General features: G+C 42.5%; 2 protein-coding genes across 8 annotated transcripts in view; one reads left to right on the top strand and one right to left on the bottom strand.

The window, feature by feature from the left end:
• ap1s3b (adaptor related protein complex 1 subunit sigma 3b) overlaps positions 1–3845 on the top strand; it is an 8616-nt gene extending 4771 nt beyond the window's left edge. For 2 of the 4 annotated variants that reach the window (XM_061694520.1, XM_061694522.1), the window contains exons 5-6: positions 3147–3205; positions 3377–3845. In XM_061694520.1, coding sequence (XP_061550504.1) covers positions 3147–3191 — 45 coding nt within the window. In that variant the 3' untranslated portion in view covers positions 3192–3205; positions 3377–3845. Of the gene's footprint in view, positions 1–3146; positions 3266–3376 lie in introns of all 4 variants that reach the window. The other 2 variants (XR_009769698.1, XM_061694521.1) reach the window with 2 other exon arrangements.
• Positions 3846–3893: 48 nt separating this feature from the next.
• scg2b (secretogranin II b) lies at positions 3894–18976 on the bottom strand. Of its 4 annotated transcripts, XM_061694516.1 has the most exons (4): positions 18926–18976; positions 18610–18688; positions 14676–14765; positions 3894–6334 (listed from the first exon to the last, which is right to left on the bottom strand). In XM_061694516.1, the coding sequence occupies exon 4, from the start codon at positions 6312–6314 to the stop codon at positions 4560–4562; it is 1755 nt and encodes a 584-aa protein (XP_061550500.1). In that variant the 5' UTR covers positions 6315–6334; positions 14676–14765; positions 18610–18688; positions 18926–18976; the 3' UTR covers positions 3894–4559. The 4 variants fall into 4 exon arrangements, with proteins under 4 accessions (XP_061550500.1, XP_061550502.1, XP_061550499.1 ...); XM_061694518.1 differs by lacking the exon at positions 18926–18976 and having other exon boundaries at positions 18610–18823; XM_061694515.1 differs by lacking the exons at positions 14676–14765; positions 18610–18688; positions 18926–18976 and adding an exon at positions 7321–7422.
• Between the last annotated feature and the right edge of the window lie 2671 nt (positions 18977–21647).

Genomic DNA, 21647 nt, shown 5'->3' on the forward strand with positions numbered 1-21647 from the left:
AACAGCAGGATCTTTAATTCACCTTGTTTAATTTCACTCATCACACATGTATGAGCTGCTAGAAGTCCCTCTGTCTATTTTTTAAACCAAAGTAGCAAGAGGGAGCTATTACAAAAAAAAAATAACTTTAACACTGTTTTGGACCACTTTACAAGTATTGCAGTATATTAGTGTACATATGTATTTAGTCCCACTCCTAAAATGCACATATATGAGGCATTTACATGTACAGCAGTAAGCTGATCGCTAACACCTGATGTCCTTAGCTTCAATAGCTGCTTAATCGGATGTAGACCTGAATTTTACATGGCAGCGTATTAAGAGCATTTCCTAAAAGTGCTCACAAATGCAATATTGCTGTCCATGTAAACCTTGCCACAGACACATACAAAGGTAAAGGCAACACCAGGCACACGCAGTTGCGGCTTGTAAGAATAACATGTTTGAATCTGGTGCGGACTATCTTAAAAAAGCTAGGCATGCACTCATATACCAACAAACTAGTTGCACAGTGTATGCCCAGCTTTTGTCTGTCGGCCTGTCTCCATGTATGTCCAGGTGGCCTCACTTTGACTGTTTATAAATATAAAATAAAATGTTTGGGTATTTGTGTTTGGTAGATTAATTCTTTAATATAAAGCAATTAAATTCCCTTTTTAATTATTCCCCGTTTGTAAGGAACAGTATGTGTGTATGTTAGTATGTGTTTTTCGCCTGTGTAAAATGTGCCAGATCTTTACTGCCTATGCCAAACTGCTTATTCTGCTGTTGCTATTTGAACTTCCACTGTGTGAAACACCTGCACTGGAACCTAAACATGCAGGGGAATGCTCAGTTCAATGATGCGTCCGGATTCGACCGACATAAGTTGGATCATACTGTCTGAGTGTGAGGAAAATGGAGCAAAAGTTATGCTTATTCATTCCCGCACAGACAGTGTAACAGCATTTGTTGAGGCACTGTTATATTGTGGGGCAGCATCTCCATCACTGGAAAAATGAGGCTTGTCATCTAAGGCAATTTCAATGCAGAGAGTTGACACTCTGCAACCAGTGGCAGTCCCATATAGGTAAGGGTTGGGACTGAAGATGACAACGCTTGTCCCGCACAGAGTGTTGTTTTTCACAGACTACCTCCAGAATTTGCAAGTAGAAAGAATAGAATGAACAGTCCTGACCTCAATCCAGTTTAACACTTGTGGGATCATCTTCGGTCTGCTGTTCATGCTTGAGTGACCAATACAACCACATTGGCTGACTTCCAATAACTCTTGGTTGAACAGTGCAATGCCATCCCACTTAAGTGTGTGCCTAACAGGTGCTCTCCTATGTTTATTTATATAACAAATTATCTTGTTTCTTCCTGGTTACTAATAAGAGTTAAATGATCTAATCCAGGGCGGAAAGGTGGATGACTCGTTAGCACATCTGCCTCACAGTTCTGAGGACCGGGGTTTAATACCCGGCCCCGTCTGTGTGGAGTTTGCATGTTCTCCACGTGCCTGCGTGAGTTTTCTCTGTGTACTCCAGTTTCCTCCCACATCCCAAAAAAATGCGTGGTAGATTGATTGATGACTCTAAATTGCCCGTAGGCATGAATGTGAGTGTGAATGTTTGTTTGTTTATATGTGACCTGCGATTGGTTGGCGATCAGTTCAGGGTGTACTCCGCATCTCGCCCGAAGATAGCTGGGATAGGCTCCAGCACGCCCGTGACCCTAGTGAGGATAAGCGGTACAGAAAATGGATGGATGGATGGATGGTAAATCTAATCCAGGTTGTAGATAAAAGCAGTCGTTCAGACAATTTTTTGCTTTGACTTGCGTGCAAAAATTTGAGATACAAGCGATAGATGGTGGCAGGGAACTCAACTCACTCATCAAGCAGCAGTTTAGCAGATAGTGGAAAATTCTTCAAAACTAGGTCTCAAGCCGTTTTTTGCCCCACCCAGTTAAGGTTTCCTGTCAAGCTAAACCTAAAACAAAGAGTTACATTTTGTGTATTTAACACAACCACATAGCTTGGCCTTAACTCCACTTTGCTTAATGCTAACAAACAATATGAAAAGCCGTAGATTGGCTAACAAATAGCACCCATGTCATACTGTTCTAATCCTTCAATGTGATTTTGAAAACAAATGGTGGAGCAACAAATGTAAACAGACAACAAAACAATACCCAGAGGCATACATTCTTTATTCTCTGCGAAGGACTGATATTACAGTGACTTATTGAGCAATTGTGACCGGCTCCTTCATGTATATCCATATGTCTTTATTATACTACCCCAAGGTGCACACACCAGAAGGAGCGGCACGTCCATTGATTTGAAGCAAAGAATGTGGCAAAAACTTCCATTCTTTACATTCTATTTAATGATGCCATTACTGTATTTTTTTTTAATAAAGTAGAATATTAGAGAGTGCTATATTCCACCCAAAAACACAATAGTCCATAATTGCCCATGCCAAGAGCAGAATAAGATGTTTGGCACAGGCAGAGATGATTTTGCATACACATATGTTGCTCATGCCCATTCTCGACAGGTGGTCTAATAAAATCCAAGCATTGTTACAGCAGAGAACGAATCAACCAAACACAAATGCCCCGTTTTATGTTTATTTTCCTGAGCAGTAACTTTCCTACTGAGTTGTGCATTAAGCTCCAGCATGGGAATATGTTGTTTCAGTGTAGCTGTGTGAATGCAAGCGTTTCCAGTAGTCAGTGCGATGGTCCAGTTTGATTAACAGTGGTGCTGCTCAGGCCTCCGGTGTGCCCCATTGCTAACAGCCTTCTGGATGTTTGCTGTTGTGTGTAGATGTACGTTTGTGCTGCCTTTTTTTCCCACCCTTGTGTGTGTGCGTGTTTGTGTGTGTGTGTGTGTGTGTGAGAGAGAGTGTGTATGGCTTTCTCTGTCTCTCCCTGCCAGTGTTAGTCGTGAGCGAGAGACAGATTTAGCGTGGGAGGGGGCAGGGTGGCGTAAGTTTAGCGACACTTCCCACTCTCCCTAGGCCTGCGGCTCTGTGTGGTCAAGTCGTTTCCTTGGGTGTGTTCTTCCGTGCGTCTCAGTAAGGCTTGACTAACCACCTGAATTTGGAATTGATGCCGTAGTGGTAGCCTCCCATTGATTGTGATCATTATCGCTTCAGGATGGCAGCAATGATTGGTATGAGGTGGAGCTGTTTGGACCTTGAATATGGACAGACAGGTTAGACGTTCTGCTTGTGTTAGTGACTGTGTGTCGGTGTTCTCAGCACCTTAATTCCAGGTGATGTGTAAACGTGTGCCTCTGAATATTCATCCTATCACACAATTGAATGTTAAGACCCTAAGAAGCTGATTTATTCTCTGTGTGCTTTTTTACTTTCTTCTTTTCTAGACAATGGAGGAATATATGAGCAAACCAGCATTTTGACACAGGAAAAGGGACAAAGTAAGCTCAAGGCCTAAAATTACAAAGATGATGACTACACGGAAACAGGATTCATTTTGATTCTGCCAAACATTCTCAAAAGAAGAGAGAAGGCTTCATTTACAAGTAAATATAACATATCTTGGTTTTGCACTTGTTTGAAAGTGAAAGGAGTAAAAATATTTAACTGGTTTGCTCAATGTTAATATATAGGAATTTAACCTTGTTATAATTTATGATTTGTCTATTTAAACAAATAATGGCAAAGAGCAAAAAAAACATTCCTGAATGAAATGTTTATTCACTTTTTAATCTGTCTATTATCAGAATGATTGTGCCACCTTTATTCTGAGAGCTGGTGTGGGTGTGAAAATTACATGTTTTTTATAACAAGCAGTTTGAAGTTTCTAATTAAATGTGTATTTTGATAATTCATGATGATTTCCTCTGAGTGTTTTTTTAGTAAGCAACACCACTCAGCAAGAAGAAAAATAATACAGCTGATGCTTTATTCATCTGTGCTTCATCACACATTCTTAAGCATGTACAAAATGGTTTAAAAATGAGCATACATAGCACAACCATTGGTAGGCTGAAAACGCAGAGCTTTGCAGTATGAAAGCGATTGGAAGGCAGGCTGATACAGTATTTAGACTCGTAAATAATTACCCATAATCATATTACATAAATTCACAAACCCTGAATATACACGGAGCCACGGCAGCACTCATTCATCTCTAATTGTTATATTATTATAGTCTCAAATGATGTTAGGAAAGCACTGGTATCTTTTAAGGCTGTCATTTACAGCTATATTCACACATAGTTAAGTTTGACAGATGTCAATTCCTTGTAAATATCTGTTTCTACAAACACAATGTAAAACTAGCAGTGTCACAAAACTTAATTATAAACTCTTAACTGATATTTATATTCTGAGAATTTAGAGTAATGGAAGGTGCAAACCCTGTGTTTTGAATAGTATGTTGGTCTCATCTATCACGTCACTATATTTCTATAATGACCTTGCAGCAAATAGGGACTCATATATATTAATTAGGGTGATATCAGCTATGATTTATACAATAAAATTTGTAAACTAGATCACATCCACCATACAGAGAAAGTTGAAATACTATAATCATAGCGTTTACATTCCAGCCACAGCTTTTTCACGGTGCTCCTCTCCTCCTTCTCCCCCCGACGCTGCGCCTGGGCCCGGGGCAGAGGTCTTGGCTGTCATCCCCACCTCCTCCTCGCTAAGCACCTCTGTGGGTTTCTCCTCCTCAGCCTCCCTCTTGGCCACCGGTCTGCTCCTAGAGTCTGCCTGGCTCAAGTAGTCCTTCACGGCCCTCTCGTACAGCTCGTAGGGGAAGTGGCCCTTGGTCTGCGCCTGGGTGTCTCGCTTGGTGATGCTGTTGGGCGGGTACTCGGTGAGGATTTTGGCTGCCAGATAAGTGGTCACCTCGTCCTCCACGTCGCCGTCATTGGTGTCGTCGTCGGCCGCCTGACGCCGAAGGGGCATCTTGTTGAGCTCGGACAAGAACAGATTCTCCCTGCGTCCGGCTGGAGGCGGAATTTTCACCGATCCTACATTTGGCCCAGGGTTGGACCCCGCTGGGATTCTGTCCGGGGACGTCTTGGCGGGTCTGGGCATCACCGGATATTCGTTACTGATGGTCTCCACGCCGATGATGTCCAAAAAGTCCTCTCGGTCCATGTCCTCAGGGGTGGGGGCCTTGCTCTTCAGGGGCAGTCTGTGACTGAAGTAGCGGACCTTGGGGGTTTGTCCTGTCGTGTAGCGAGTCGAGGCCGGTGGCGGGTTACGGTGGAGCTTACGGAGCTCTTCCGTTAGCAGCATGTCGATGAGGTCCTGCGGGGGGACGTGGAGCTTCAACGAGAGCTCCAGAAGCTCCTTCAGCTTACGAGGATCTATGATGGATGGGCGGATGAGTCTCTTTCGTTGTTCCCCGGTCTGGTCCCTCTTCTGTGTCTGATCGGTCATCTCCAGAACCTTAAGTAAGTAGTAATCGACCAGTTTGGTGTCATCGTCGGCGTCTTCCTGGTCCTGACCCGAACGACGCTGCACTTCCTCCCCGTCTTCCTCCTCCTGATCCCCGAGGGCCCTGTCTCCTTCCTCATGGCTCCCGTTCACCATCTCCTCGGTCTCCTCTCGTTCCTCCATGGGGACCCATTCCTCTCCGGGGCCTGCATCCTCATCTGCCGCCTCCTCCTCTTCCCCAAAAATGTCTCTCTTCTGTCCTACAGACATTGGCATCCTCTCCAGCTCCTCGAAGATGGAGCGAAGGTTGGCGAGACTCTGGGGGGTATACTTCTGGTCCAGATCCTCCGTAGCCCGCTTGGAGGCATCCGTGTTCTCCTCATCCTCGAACATCAACGGGTACTTCTTGTGGGGTCTGGGGTAGTTGGCATAATCTGTTGGTGGGCTCTTTACGGTTTCGGTATCTTTGGTGCGGTGTCTGTGGAGACGGCGGTCGTTCCGGGGTGCGGACACGGGGCTGAGCTTGGCCTGATCCTGGAGGGACTTGAGCAGAGATCTCATCAGCTGTTCTGCAGTGACGTCCTGGCGTTCCGCCGGAGCCTCGTCTTCCTGCTGCTGTTGTTGCTGGGAGGCGAGCTGAAGCAACACTCGGAACTTTTCCACTTCGTCGTAGTCGGAGGGCTCGGGTCCCGGGCGAGCCCCGTTACGCTGCTTCAGGTTCTCGATGTACTCCAGAGCTTTGAGCAGATCGGAGCCGGCCGTTTGCCCTTCGCCACCATCGCCGCCGCCTCGGAGACTGTAGTGGCGGGGCAGAGACGCAGCCTGCATGACGCATCGGTGGAGGAGGACAGCTAGTAGGATCATGGCTGCCCCCGTGGGCAACTTGTGGCGGAAATGCAGCATATTGTAGGCAAATTGATTACCTGTAAATGGAAAAAAAAAAAACAATGTAGATGATTATTGGTCCATCCACCAATTATGTTATACTGTATAATATAAAAGAAATACATTTTCTTGTGGGTTTGCTTTCATTGGTGTACACATAGCTTTTGTTCTTGTTTTACAGAAAAATTCCACATGCACTTCTGAATCTTTTGTGTGCAAAATCCTCCATCCATCACCCATCCAACACAGTAAAATTAATGTTTTGCTTTTGTTGGTGTGCACCTTTAGCTTTTTTTTTTTTTTCTTGTTTTACAAGAATGTCACTTTTCTACTTGTGATTTTTTTTTTTTTCTCAAAATCCTACTAAATTAGCCTTGTTTTGGTTTTACATCTAATGAGGTCCAATACTGTAGCTGAATAAAAAAAATTCCCTGAGATTTTTTTTCGCAATGGTTGTAATGCTATGAATTTTTTTCATTCAATTCTCACTTTACCATACCGATAGGTGGTTCTCATAATTTGCCTCACACGTGTACCTAAATTACGTGACCAAAGTATTAGAAAAACACCTCTTAATATAGTCTTCTCTTTTTCTCTCTATCTATTCTCCAGTTGTTTTCTTTTTAGTTGTACACGCGTTAAAATGTGATTATCTCATCCCACAATGGGTAAATTTACACAATTGTTTCTATATCTGCTGACCATTTATCTGTGTATGTTCATGCATTTGGCATGCGCAGGAAGTGTTTGTTTCTATCCACCCATCGATCTAATCTGTATGACTCATTCCTCGTGTTGTGAGGGCCAACGTCGAGATCTCATTGAACGACCGTCGGCAACGAAGCAAAATACAAAAAAACAAAAAAAACAACAAATCGTAATACCATCCACGCTCTGCGATCTTTTCATTGTGATAATCCATATAAAAATGCGTTTTAAATCTGATTAATTCAATGCAACGTGTTTTGTAGTGGAAATAGTCGGTGAAATGCGCTTCTTACCTTTGCGAAAATGCGCTTCTTACCTTTGGAATAAACGCTCAGACAAGAGTGGAGGTGTTGGGCATGTCCTCGATCTTGTAGCTTTGTGTTCGTGTTGTCGTGTGTGTGCAGCAGTCGGACAGCTCCGCCGCATATAAGAGCAGCCACCTGACCACCGCGTCATTTCGCAACGCACGCACGCAAGAGACCCCCCCCCCCCCTAAAAAAGAGCCGTTATAAATGATTCACGTTTTTATGGAATGGCATACAAAGAACCTGGCCGCATTAAAAATAGCCCTCGACGCTGTCTGTTGCACGGTGAGAGCTATTGATCGCATATACGGACACTGGATGCACGTATTGGAGCTAAAACGCTTGGATGCATATGGGTACTGTGTGCAAACAACGTAGAATTATCCATATTTTCCTTTTGTATTCAAACATAATTTACTTACATGGAATTGCAGAAAAAGGGGAGCAGGGTACACTCCACATTAATATATAACAGAACAATCCTTTATTGATCCGCAGATGGGGAAATTCAAGCAGCAGTATAGGAGAAAAGCAGCACACATTAGGAATAAAGACTGAAACATGCTAACGAAAACTTATGTTTATGTCTTTTGATAAGATAAAGTAACGTGATTACATATCACCAGAAATGAAAACAAGCATTATGTCTACGGATCTACCCCATAGGAATAATGACTGGAACCAAATGCAACTGTTTGTTCCCTTTTCCAACTACACAATTTAGTTCTTCACCCGAACTCCTTCATTTTCGTTAAAATGTTCATCCTCTTTATGTAAAGATGTATGGCAGATGATGAGTTAAACCCTCCAACAATGACTCACAGGCGCTGTCGCAGTTCAGCAGCCCCTCCTCCTGCTTCTTCTCCTTCTTCTTCATCATCCTCTTTCTTGAGATCAGCCAACCAGACTGTGATAAACAGCCTCAGGTTGACCGGGGTACAAAACTGCGCCACTCCCACCGGTGACAAGATGAAGGCGACACAGCGTGCCGCCTGCCAGATGAGGGGCCACGCATGTGTGTGAGTGACAAGATTTATGCTGAGATCCAACAGGTTCCTAAAGAGCACTTGTTTTCCTACATGCGATGGTATGGCAATCAAACGTATCCCGGTACCCATGCAGAAACATCCATCCATCCGTTTTCTATCGAGCTTGTCCTCATTAGGGTTGCAGGTGAGCTGGAACCGATCCCAGAGGCGCAGGGTACAGATCGGGACAGGCCACCAGCCAAAAGCCGGGCACATATAGACAAACCCATCAGCATCACATCCACTCCTATTGACAATTTTTCAATGAAGCAAACATTGCATAATTCTGGGAAGCGAGCTCCACACGGAAGGGCTAGAGACTGGAACCCCCTAACTTCAGAAACACTTAAACACAGGTGTCCTACGCAGAAACAAAATATATTTCACACATTTGAATGAACGTAAATATGCACAGTATATAATAGAGTAAAGGAGCTTGGGGCTCTCAAATGTTCTAGATTCATCCCAGGTGTTTAAATTAGATCAGATTCAACTCAGCTGTTGTTGTTATTGCATGTCACAAGCACAAAGAAATAAAATGGAGACTACATCAAAGTGCATAGGCAAGAATTCAATAGCATATTGTCGCTGTCTGGCGGCACCCCTGTACAAGTATGGTCAAGCTCATATTCTTTTACAAATCGATACCATTGGTCTCTCCTCACACGCTCTGTTATTTTTTGTTTGGTGCTGGTACAAAAAAGGACAAACTCCGACTGCAATGGACAATCAAAACTGCTGAAAAGATTGCCGGTACCAACCTTGAGGACATGCACGCTGCCAGAACTAAGAGGATGCAAAATCCTCTTGGACCCTCCACATCCTGGTCACCAGCTCTTCCATATCTTTTATCGAACAATGCAAACTAAAACAAGCAGACATTCCAACAGCTTGTTCCTTCTTGCCATTAACTTCTTCAAACAGTTAATTTACAATTCCGTTGCAACATGCTGCCAATTTTGTCTTGCGATTGTTCTCGCATCTCTGTCGGGCAAATTATAGATTACACTCACTGTAGTCGTCTCGCCACTCTGCACTATTTGCATAATCTGTTGTTGACCAATACTGGCCACTCATGTGCTTGAGTACCATCTGCACCATCTGCACAATTGACATTGTCTCAGATTATCGCCCTACTAGTCACTTAAATCTGCATCAATTTGTTGAAGTCTCTGCGCCCTTTGCACAATGGTCATTGCACCGGACTATTGTACTATTAGTCATTTCAAACTGCTCTAATTGCTAGAGGACTCTGCATCTTTTTGCACAATTTTCATTTAAAAAAACTATTAATAATAATTTGAACCGGCATTACCACATTACTGGTAACTTTGTATTGCTCAGTGACTGTGTTGTTTATGTCTTTATGTCTCAAAAGTATTCTGTGTCAGTTGACTGACTATTGTCGAACTAGAGCGGCTCCAATTAGCGGAGACAAATTCCTTGTGTTTTTTTTATATACTTGGCAAATAAAGATGATTCTGATTCTGATAATACATTGAAAGTGGTGAAAATAGCTTGAGAACATTAACTTTCTTGAACCTATGAACTCACTCTGCAGGAGCCATGTGACATTATGTCACCTCAAGATTGAAAGTCTGCATGTTTTTTTTAGACAATAACAAGTGGAAATGGTTAGGTTAGATAAACTTGGGTAAACCTTTTTTGGTTAAAAATACATATCTGTCATGCTTCAGTGCAGAAGGAACTAGTCATGCACGATGGGTAATTAAATGATTAAGATGTGTCCATCTGGCATTCAACATGACGGTGACTTACACTTAAATAAACCACTCATCTTTTCTAGGCGGGTAACCCAGTGCCCTTGTGGTTAGCACATCCGCCTCACAATTGAGAGATTGTGGGTACAAATCTCAGTTGAGGCCCTCCTGTGTGGAGATAGCATGTTTTCCAGGTATTCCGGCTTCCTCCCACATTCCAAAAACAAGGTGTTAGGTTCATTGAAGATGTCACAAAAGTGAGTACACCTCATAGTTTTGTAACGACACTATATTGCCAAATGTATTCGCTCACCCATCCAAATAATCAGAATCAGGTGTTCCAATCACTTCCATGATCAGAGGTGGATAAAATTAAGCACCTTGGCATAAAGACTTTTTACAAACATTTATGAAAGAATGGGTCGCTCTCAGGAGTTCAGTGTATTCCAGTGTAGAATTGTGATAGGATGCCACCTGTGCAACAAGACCAGTCTTGAAATTTCATCGCTCATAAGTATTCCACAGTCCACTGTCAGTTGTAGTATAAGAACGGAAGCGTTTGGGAACAGCAGCAACTCAGCCACGAAGCGGTAGGCCACGTAAACGCAGCAGGGTGAGCGGACACGGAAGAGTATAGTGGGAAGAGGTCGCCAACTTTCTGCCGAGTAAATTGCCACAGACCTCCAAACTTCATGTAGCCTTCAAATTAGCACAAGAACAGTGCACAGAGAGCTTCATGGAATGGGTTTCCGCGGCCGAGCAGCTGCATCCAAGCCATACATCACCAAGTGCAATGCAAAGCGTCGGATGCAGTGGTGTAAAGCACGCCGCCACTGGACTCTAGAGCAGTGGAGATGCATTCTCTGGAGTGACCAATGACGGTTCTTCCAGCTGGCAATCTGATGGACGAGTCTGGGTTTGGCGGTTGCCAGGAGAACGGCAGAGATGGGGGGGACTGGGAAATGATTTGACTCGAGTTGCAAGTTTTATGACTTGTGACTTGCTTGCCAAATACTTCAGAAAGACTTCACGTTTGACTTGGTAGCCAAGAGACTTGACTTTCACTTGAATTACATGACTTGACAAATCATCTCGTTTAGAGTTGGAAATCTGCATTTTAATCAAGACAGTTTGCCTTTTTTTTTTTTTAAAACAAACAAACAAAAACAAACGTTTGTGTGGTAATTCGCGCCAACCCGGCAACCCAGTCTGGATGATTGGCCACTTGCCAGTGTGACGTAGCACCTGCATGAACAACGGCAGAAGGAGCTCCAAAGATAATACAATGTGGATTCAAGGATTATGTTGTCGATAAAGGGCAAAAAAAAAGAAAAAGAAAAAGAAGACGGCAACCTGCATGGCTGGCAACTCGCGCATTAAGGACACAAACAACAACAACGATGTCGAATTTCATCCGTCACTACAAAACTCACAGACAGGTAAGCTAATTTAAGTTTAGCTAGCTGGTCAAACATTAAGTTTTATTGACTGGTTTGGGACGATTAAAAATAAAAGTGTGGTGATTGTGAACGTTTTAGTACAGCTAAGTAACGTAACTAAGGGTGGGACGGTTTATATTTGTCCGAACCTTTCGTTTCGGGTCATAGGCACGCCAAAGTCTCTCTTTTTTTCTCTCTTTCTCATAGACTCGAGAGCAGAAAGTAGCCCCTAAAATGTAATGCCAACCGCTGAATGCAGAAGTGAAGTGAAGTTGCTAGTGTTGTGTGGATAAAGGAGTTAAAAAAAAAGAAGAAGAAGCGCGGAGACGAAAGAGCTAGAAGATGCCAGCCAGGTGCGTTATAGGTCTGCTGTATGGGATCACTTTGCATTGCATGTTGACAAAAGTGCGTTCCACTGTTACTAAGTACCGTACAAATTTTGAGTAGCTACGTGTGAATATAATTTTCAAACTACTAAAATAGTTTATTGAAGTGTCACACGTCATCTGTTGTGTTGGCTCCGTGCGCTATGTTTTTAAAATTGAGACCACAGCATATGAAACATAACCTTTAATCTAATGACAATTGTCCAGAGTAAGTGCTTCTAAATAAATTAACAAACCCAACTGAGTGATTTAATTAAAGTGGAGGACAGAGGAGGAAATCAGATTTTGTTCACATAATTTTTTTTTAAGGATGGCAACATTTTTATGTCATGTATTATTCCCTGAATTATGAATTTCCTTCATTCTCCTTTACCCCATTAGGTACGCATCTAATTATATTTGACCAACAGAAAACAATCTTGGCTTTTGCTCAATTGTGTTCTCTTAAGAACTATAGGAGTTAAAAGGCTTTCATCACAAAGTACACAGCAAAGTTTGTTGAGAAATAAATTACATTTATATTGAGTTTGAAATACTACTTTAAAACAATTCAGTGCAATAAATTCAGTCAATCATAATCTCAGTTGTTGTTTATTTAAGTTTTATAAGGTGTGAATACTTTTTTTAGTGTTATGATTTATAGGGGGCAAAGTTGTGAATTTGTTTATCACTCCAATATATATTGTGACTGGAGCAAGATTGTATGAATTGACTTAAACCAAGTAATGACTTGACTCGACTGGCTTGAAATTTTGTGGCGACGTAACTTGCTTGACCCCCCCCCCCCCCCCCACCCCCCCCCCCCACCCCCCCCCCAAATGACTTGAGACTTGAAGGTTACGGCTTGAGACTTGCTTGTGACTTGCACATATGTAACTTAATCCCACTTCTGGAGAACAGTACGTTTTCTGACTGCTTTGTGCCAAGTGTGAAGTTTGGTGGAGGAGGGGATCATGGTGTGGGGTTGTTTTTCAGGAGTGACTGCTTCAGTATACCAAGCGATTTTGGACAATTTCATGCTCCCAGCTTTGTGGGAAAAGTTTGGAGCTGACCCCTTCCTCTTCCAACATGGCTGTGCACCAGTGCACAAGTCAAGGTCCATAAAAACATGGTTGACAGAGTCTGGTGTGGATGAACTTGACTGGCCTGCACAGAGTCGTGACCTCCACCCAACAGACCACCTTTGGATGAATTAGAGTGGAGACTGAGAGCCAGCCCTTCTCGTCCAACATCAGTGTGTGACCTCACAAATGCGCTTCTGGAAGAATGGTCAAACATTCCCATAAACACACTCCTAAACCTCGTGGACAGCCTTCACAGAAGAGTTGAAGCTGTTCTAGCTGCAAAGGGTGGACCAACGTCATATTGAACCCGATTGATTAGGAATGGGATGTCACTTAAATTCATACGGGAGCGAATACTTTTGACAATATAGTGTATTTTCTTAAACCTTTGCATGGGACAACACTGAAGAAATGTCACTTTGCTACAGTGTAGTCAGTGTAGAGCTTATATAACAGTAAATTTACTGTCCCCTCAAAATCACTCCACACACACCCAATAATGTCTAAACTGTTGGCAACAAAAGTATCTAAATTGGGGCCAATTAGTCAGGTTAATTGAAGAGTCTAAATTATCCATAGGTGTGAATGTGACTGTAAATGTCCTCTTCAACTAGCTGGTGACTGACTAGTGCATGGTATATCCCACCTCGTACACAGCTGGGATAGGCTCCAGCTCACTAGCAATCTGAATGAAGCACTATACAAAATGGATGGATGGCTCTATCCTAAGATATCTTCTTCTATCTTGTGTCCTTTAGTACAACATAGCTGATATTACTTTCCATTTGCATCTCAGTCACGTCCATGAGCCCTCATTTGATCTTCTCCTTTCATCATGTCATCGAAAAAATATCGCTTCTTACTTGTCAGCCTCTTGCTCTCTCTGAAGAGGCGCAGATGTGAATCAGTAATAACAGGACAGATAGTGGGTGTATTCGTGTGTATGCGTTTGTAAAAAGAAAAGTGCTTTCCATTCCCACAACATTACTACAGCCATGGCATTACGTCGCTCAATCCGCAGACGAGGACGCAAGCAAATCATTCTCTGCATGGGTGCTCTTGCGTGGCCATTAACAATTGCTAAATTATGCATACACAGGCGTGCAAAAATATAAGAAAGTGGTCACAAAATGCCCAGGGAGTGATTGATGGCGATGTTGTGCGACGGTCACCCACAATAATTGTAGGTATTGGATGTATTGCAGAAACCTATTGGCAATATTAAAGCCCCCATTCATTATCACTACTCACTGGAGAATACTTAACTGCATTGGCTGTCAGCAGTTGTCACCCTAGGACATGTATTTTTCTATTGTTGCTAAGTTGCGACCCACTTTTACAGAAGTTAGAAACAATAAAAAACATGTATTGTTCAAAAAAAGACTTTGAAAACATATATTTTTAAACATAACTACTCATGCTTATGTTTAAAGTGCCTTTAACATAACTGCATGTAAAAAAATGTATATTTTGGCACTGATCTCTTCTTTTTAGTAAAGTGCAACATCAATAGTTTCTTATTTTTAGAAAATGAAGCTTGCAGACCAAAGCAACTGTGACAGTTTTAACAGTCTTATTATGCTATAAATGTTTTACTACCTGTCCGCGACCCACTTCTGGGTCCCGACCAACCAGTTGGGAATCACTGCTGAATTGTACCAACCATATTGTGCTTTGCCTTGCTCGCTGCTGTGGTCCAATTATAAATGTTAGTGGTTATGTTCTCACCGGGTAGACTGTGCCCTGCGATCGGTTGACGACCAGTCCTGGGTGTACCCCGGGACGTCAGCTCGGATAGGCTCCAGCTCACTTGTGACCCTAATAAGGAGAAGCGGTATTGAAAATAAATGGATAGAAGAGGAGTGCATTTGCATAATGTGGCATCTTTCTCTTCTGTAATGTGGATGTATGTAGTGTTATGCCAGTCCCCCGCAAAGGACAAGACTGTTCTCATTGATGGTTTAGTAATGAAGAAAATATAAATCCCTACGGGGCCGTGGTGGTTGGAGAGGAACTGGTTGGGAGTCCTTTGAGGGGCTTCTAATGAGCTGTCATTCCACATCGGCTTCGAAAGATACTTAAAAAATGTCACTTTCTTTGTGTAATCGGGGTCCCATTATACTGCACATTATTAATATTTTGTCAACAGGAATACTGGCAGCATTCGTTCATGTTGATCGGAAAACAAAATATGACTGCAGAGAATTATTAAACTTAGGCATAGGTAGCAATAGAACTCACACTCTAAGTACCAATTCGACCGTTTTACTTAAGTACAAGTACAAAAAAAGTACGGACTCTGAAAATATCTGTTTTCAAATGTCGGGAGTTCAAGTAAAATGTCAGCAGAAAAATAAATGCTCAAGATAAGTGCATATACTGTACCTGAACTACTTAAGTACAGTCACAAATTATTTGTACTCCATAACATTCCACTGCTGGATTTCAGACAAACCATCCCACAGAAAATTTATTTCAAAGGCTTTTTCTAAGGCAAAACCTATCCTTTCTGGGGTTGGGCGAAAAAACAAAATGTGACAGCTGTGAGGAAGAATGAAAATCACACACCTCTGAAGAATGAGAGGGAAATTTTGAAGCACTCGCTCAAAAAAATGGGTTTGATGGTGTAGTGCTGGACACGCCTGATTTCAGTCAGTGCAGGCAGTGTGAATTGAGTTCCCACTCAGTGGTGTTGTCAATGTGAGTCTGAATGGCCGTCTCTATATGTGCCCTGGAAATGACTGGCACCCATCCAGAATAGGCTTTAGCTCTACCTGAACAGGACGAGCAGTGTAGAAAATGGATGGATGGATTGAAACAAAAGTAGTTGAAGTCATAATTTTAGAAATATTTCAGATTCCCCACAGATGCCTTGACAAAAGCGACTGCCTTGTTCCCCACCTCCCCAAGCTGTTTCTAAGTCCCTGTCTGTCTTTAGCTTTGTATTTGTTACCGATTCATATTTGGACTTCAAGGACCTTTGACTAAACTCAAGAATAGATTCAAACACTTAACAGATCCCAAATTTAGCTTTAGTTTGGAATGAAATATTCAAATATGAGTCACCCTGAGAGGAAAATGGCATCATGCCGATTTGTTTGTTTTCCTCCTCGTCTTTCTCACCCCCACCCAAGGTGCCATGGTGAAGTGGGGAGAGAACGGCACACCCGTTGTCATGGCACATCTTTTCATCCTGCGTCTCCATGGCGACGCCTTTCAATTGCCTCCATCTTTTGTTTTTCCGCACGGGTGTGGGGGTACGTTTCTCTCCTCCATCCGGCACCTCATCTCTCGATAGTCACTTTCTTTGCTGATGCACCAATTATTGTGCCGGAGATATTGTGTTGCCTCGGCTGTTTAAGAGGGAGAATGGAGCATTATTAGAGTGCGAGTTAGGAGCAAATTAGGGGGTAGAGAGATTTGAGCAGACGAGTGGGATGAAGGTGCAAAGTGTGGCTGTGAAAGCGTATCCTGTTTGAAAAGGCCAAGTGCCCATGTACTGTCACAAAAACAGTGGGAGAGGGCATATTTCTCTCCTAATGAGACCAACTGAGTTGATTCCTTTCACCTCCTAATGGACATCTTTTTCTTAAAAGAAGTTGACTCTTAAATTATACTTATGGGTGTTGAAGCATATGCAAGATAAAGATTTGTGGTCAAAACAAAAATCAAACAAAAAAGTAGTTCTAATTGACTGCAAGCCTCAGATGGTATTTTATCCCAACATGTCTTAAACAGATTATAGTTGCTAAGGGGGCTAAATGTAGCTTAACAGGGAGTGTTTTTTTCCTGAACAAAGAAAAACAGTGCTCCAAAATCCCTTAGTTATTAATTTGAAAGAGGAATATTACACATTTTTCCATAATTCAAAACTTCCCAAAACCCTAATTATTGTCTTTGTGAAATTAGCCCATTTTTCGTGTCTATTGCTAGTAAGCGAATGTCTACCCAGCCCAATTTACATTACCATGACGACAGGGGAGCCTGAGCTTTGCTAATAAAGTGGCTTCCATGTGGGGAAAAAATTAGTGTCCATAAAGACAATAGAAGCATTTTTAACCGTGGAGACTGCAGTCATACTCTCCAGTGTGTGTGTGTGTGTGTGTGTGTGTGTGTGTGTGTGGTGCATGGGCATGTCACCAAATTCGGATAAAATGCTTAGAGAGGAATTTATAATATATAAATTTTCAGTATGTGTACCCCACTTCATAGACAAATGTGGTGCTCCACAATTTTATGTCGTTAGAGAACTGCATTTTCTCTCTATTCCATTTGAGTCATGTTTTATTCACTCCAGAATTAAACGTATGGTCCCATTATCATACATTGCCGTGAAAAAGTATTTGCCCTTCCTCATCTTTTAGGAATATCCTCATGTACTGTATTTTCACGACCATAAGGCAGACTTGAAAGTCTTAAATTTTCTCCAAAATGGACAGGGCGCCTTATAATGCCTTATGTGTGCACCGAGTTCCAAAATCTGTAAATGTTGTTGTGTGACTTTAATAAGCGTTCCGCTTAACTGACTGGGAGGGAGCATTTCCTGCTGACACGCTTATAAAGAGGAAGGCGGACGTGACTGAGGACAGCATGCGGACGTGAAGGATGCGCGTGACAGAGGAGGCTAAAGACACACCCCCAGTAGATATATAGTTCCGGTATGTGCATCCGTTTGGCTAAGGACCCCTGAAAATGGCACCTACGAAGAGACACGCTTACAAAGCACAGTTTAAACGGAAAGCTATTAGTTACGCGGAGGAACATGTGATTCGAGCAGCCGCAGCCGCGAGAGAATTCAAGATCAACGAATCCATGGTTCGCAAGTGGAGGAAGCAGGAAAACGAGCTTCGCCAAGTCAAGAAGATGAAGCTGAGTTTCCGTGGGGGAAAAAAGAAAAAGAAAACGCGGAAACAAGGCGAGGTGGCCTGAGTTGGAAGACCAACTCGAGCAATGGATTAATGAGTAAAGAACAGCCGGGAGAAGCGTCTCTACAGTCACCATTCGACTGAGTGCAATAACTCTGAGCTTGCCATCATTCCGGGAGGCTTGACGAACCGCTGGACATCTGTGTAAACGGGCCGTTCAAATTGAAGTTGTGAGCGGTGTGGCAGCAATGGATGACAGAAGGCGAACACAGCTTTACTAAGACTAGGAAGCAGCGCCGGGTGAGTTACGCCACAATTTGTGAATGGATTGAGGATGCTTGGGCTAACGGGTCTGCTTGCACTGTTGTTCGAGCTTTCGTAAAAGCCGGCATCATTTCTGAGGAGCCGCACGGCAACGAGACTGACTCCGATGAGTACGAGTGGGAACCTGGCGTGTTTGATTGAGAACTTGCCCAGCTGTTCATTTCGGATACAGAAGATGAGGACTTTGATGGATTTGTGGATGAGGATTGATCAAACAATAACGTGAGTAAATTGTTAAATAGTTCAATAAAGTACAACCGAACTCAGTTTTGCTCCCGCTGCCTTTTTAAAGACATTGTTTTAGCATGCATGCATACTACCGTATGTTTTAAGCTAGCGTATGTTTTACCATGCCTGCGCCCAATAATACGGTGCGCCTTGTGTATGTGTTGAATACAGAAATCGACCCCATAACTGAGACTGCGCGTTTTTATACGGTGCACCTTATGGTCGTGAAAATACGGTAGTTGTACCTCAGCTCAGTCGACAGGTGAGACATTTCCAGATGGGTGGTTCACTTTATTTGAAGATCGGTATCATCAGTTGCTGCGTCTGGTCGTTGAAAACAATATCAGTTTCAAGAACAAGACAAATTATAGTGAGGCATATAATGCTCTCTTTTGTAAGTCCAAAGAAATGACCTCCTTGTGTTTGCAGAGGGTGCTAATCTAATATTCAAGAGCTAAGCTTTGTTTCTTCACTCTGTAACTAACATGAATAGATTGAAACATGAGCGATGTGATGATGAACACACATACAATTACATAAGTGAAAGTGAAGAATGTTTACCTTTGATCTTTCATATACATTGTCTTGAAGATCCTGTCTCCCAAGTCTCTGGGAGGAGCATCTAGGACCTTTGTGCTTATTTCTATGTGACATCATTTGAAATAAGTATGCTACTAAAGCTTTGTCATGTTAAAGAACCTCTCTAATGCCACAAACATTGGCACTCATTTCATTGTTCTGGACTTGAAAACGATCCGTAATAATTTTAGGCTTGTTTTCCGATGACGTTTGATTTTCAGCCAAATTTATGCCCACCCACGTTTAGGTTGGAATCCTGCGTGAGGACAAACACATTATCTCTGTGAAAAAAATCAGAACATCAATACATATTCTGCGTCATAATTGTCACCTATCTTGAGAGTCACAAGTGGAAATAGTGAGGTTAGATACATTTGAGTAGGCTTGTTTTGTCAAAATGGATTGCTGAAATGCTTCGTTGCAGAAGGAAGGTAGCCTTATGAGGTAAGTGGATGCAGATTCATTTCTGCCTATATTCATGGCTTTTGTCAGCTCATCATTATACTTGAATCACTCATGGCTGTAAGACCTTTAAAAAAAAGAGTTTGGTAAGATGACGTGACACAGGCGTGTGCTTAAAAGGCTTTTCATACGGAGATGGTGGCATCGTATGACATCGGCGGACTTTGATGGGGTTACCATGAACGTACCATTTTAATCAATGACACCGTAATAAATTTGCAATTTGTTAGCCTATTAAATTAGCGATTGAATAGAATTTTGGGGTGCTGTTGTGTTGATGTGAGTGGGCAATGATATATGATAGAAATAAGGTAAAAGCAATAAGGTATAAGCAATGTTTGGAAAATCAAGCAAGATGGCTTTTTTGTTTTGTTTTCCACAATAGTAGTGATTTTGCAAATGGAAGGATTCCTACAGACAGCGACGATAGATATGTTTGTGTTAATATAAATATTCATATAAAATCAGCTTATCTTACGATATTACTGTAGTATTATTTGTCCTCCTGCGATTGGCTGGCGACCAGTTCAGGGTGTACCCCGCCTCTCACTCGAAGATAGCTGGGATAGTCTCCAGCACGCACGCGACCCTAGTGAGGATAAGTGGTACAGAAAATGGATGGAAGGATGGATATTTCTCCTAACCACTTAAATTAATTAGCACTTTTAAAAAATGTATTTCCATAAAAGATGTCATTTTGGAGGTGATGGGATTCTGCCTGACAGGGACGATACATAAAATATGAGTTAATTATTGCCATTTTATAGTATAGTACGGTCCTTCGTGTACACCGGCTATGCAGCAAATTTAGTCCGCACCTCCGTTGCTGATGTCACACCAGGACATGGCGGATAGATTCAAGTCACCCACGGTTATCAACAGCTCATAATCAATGTGAATCATGTTGCCTGTTGCCACATCAGCCAAGAGCAGTGACAATGCTCCAGTCACACACGGATATAGACGTCTCCATGTGAGACTATTGTGCCGCTTTTAATGGGGAGGAGAGGGGCCGTCCTGATTGAGGTCTGATATGGTGACTCCCACACCAGAGCACTTTTAAAAGTGCTAAGGGTACGCTGGTCCACGAAAGTACCAAAACAGGGTCTAGCTCGCCTCCTCGCAGTCACGCCAAGTGCAGCACTTGATTTACACTAGTCACAAATACAGAGCCCAGAGTATAAGCATGAACTCAATTTTATTTATACAGCACTTACAAAAACAACCGCTGCTGAAACAAAGTGTGGTACACAAATAAAGATGGAACATAAAACACAATAAATAATAATAGTAAATCCATCCATCCATTTTCTGAGCCGCTTCTCCTCACTAGGGTCGCGGGCGTGCTGGAGCCTATCCCAGCTTTCATCGTGCAGGAGGCGGGGTACACTCTGAACTGGTTGCCAGCCAATCGTAGGGCACATACAAACAAACAGCTATGCGCACTCACATCCACACCTACGGGCAATTTAGAGTCTCCAATTCATGCATGTTTTTTGGGATGTGGGAGGAAACCGGAGTGCCCGGAGAAAACCCACACAGGCACGGGGAGAACATGCAAACTCCACACAGGCAGGGCCGGGGATTGAACCCCGGTCCTCAGAACTGTGAGGCTGACTCTCTAACCAGTCGTCCACCGTGCCGCCATAATAGTAAATATTTTCTGGAAAGGGTTTGTACATAGGAGGCGCTGCAGGAGTGTTCACATCATCGACTGGTTTTAAGATTTTAAAGAAGTATATCTTTATTAAAACAAAATATAATGTATTTACTATTATGAGATATTTTGTTATATCTCATGTATTTACTATTATGAGAGTATCAATGATGGCCAGTTGTTCAGTCCGCAGTCTTCCCCACATTGAACCAAACTGAAGCAATTTAATGACACCTGGGGAAACCTGTGCAGGTGCTGTAAATTTAGTGGATGATTAGTGTGTGACACTTAAAACATTTATAGCCTGTTGGCCCTGAATCTATAATCTATGAAAGTTGAACTTTTTGAATGAAATTATGGAAATAAATAAACTTTTCCATGATATTCAAATTTTTTGGGAAAGGGTCTCTATCTTTAGAACAAAGTGTTACAGTTCGTGTTCTCAAGGTGTATGAAGTAGAGATCATATTTCAGAGGAGGAAGAGAAGAACAGTCATATGCTCCCTTCACACAGGGCATACAGGAGGTCCAGAGTTTTATTTCTTCTATTTGCACAGTCTTCTGAAACTAGTGTAAGACTCCTCA

This window comes from Phycodurus eques, chromosome 13 (assembly GCF_024500275.1).
Source record: "Phycodurus eques isolate BA_2022a chromosome 13, UOR_Pequ_1.1, whole genome shotgun sequence".
Taxonomy (NCBI): domain Eukaryota; kingdom Metazoa; phylum Chordata; class Actinopteri; order Syngnathiformes; family Syngnathidae; genus Phycodurus; species Phycodurus eques.

Excerpts from the sequence above, each read along its gene's own strand:
- scg2b (XM_061694516.1), bottom strand. The coding sequence starts at position 6,314 with ATGCTGCATTTCCGCCACAAGTTGCCCACGGGGGCAGCCATGATCCTA.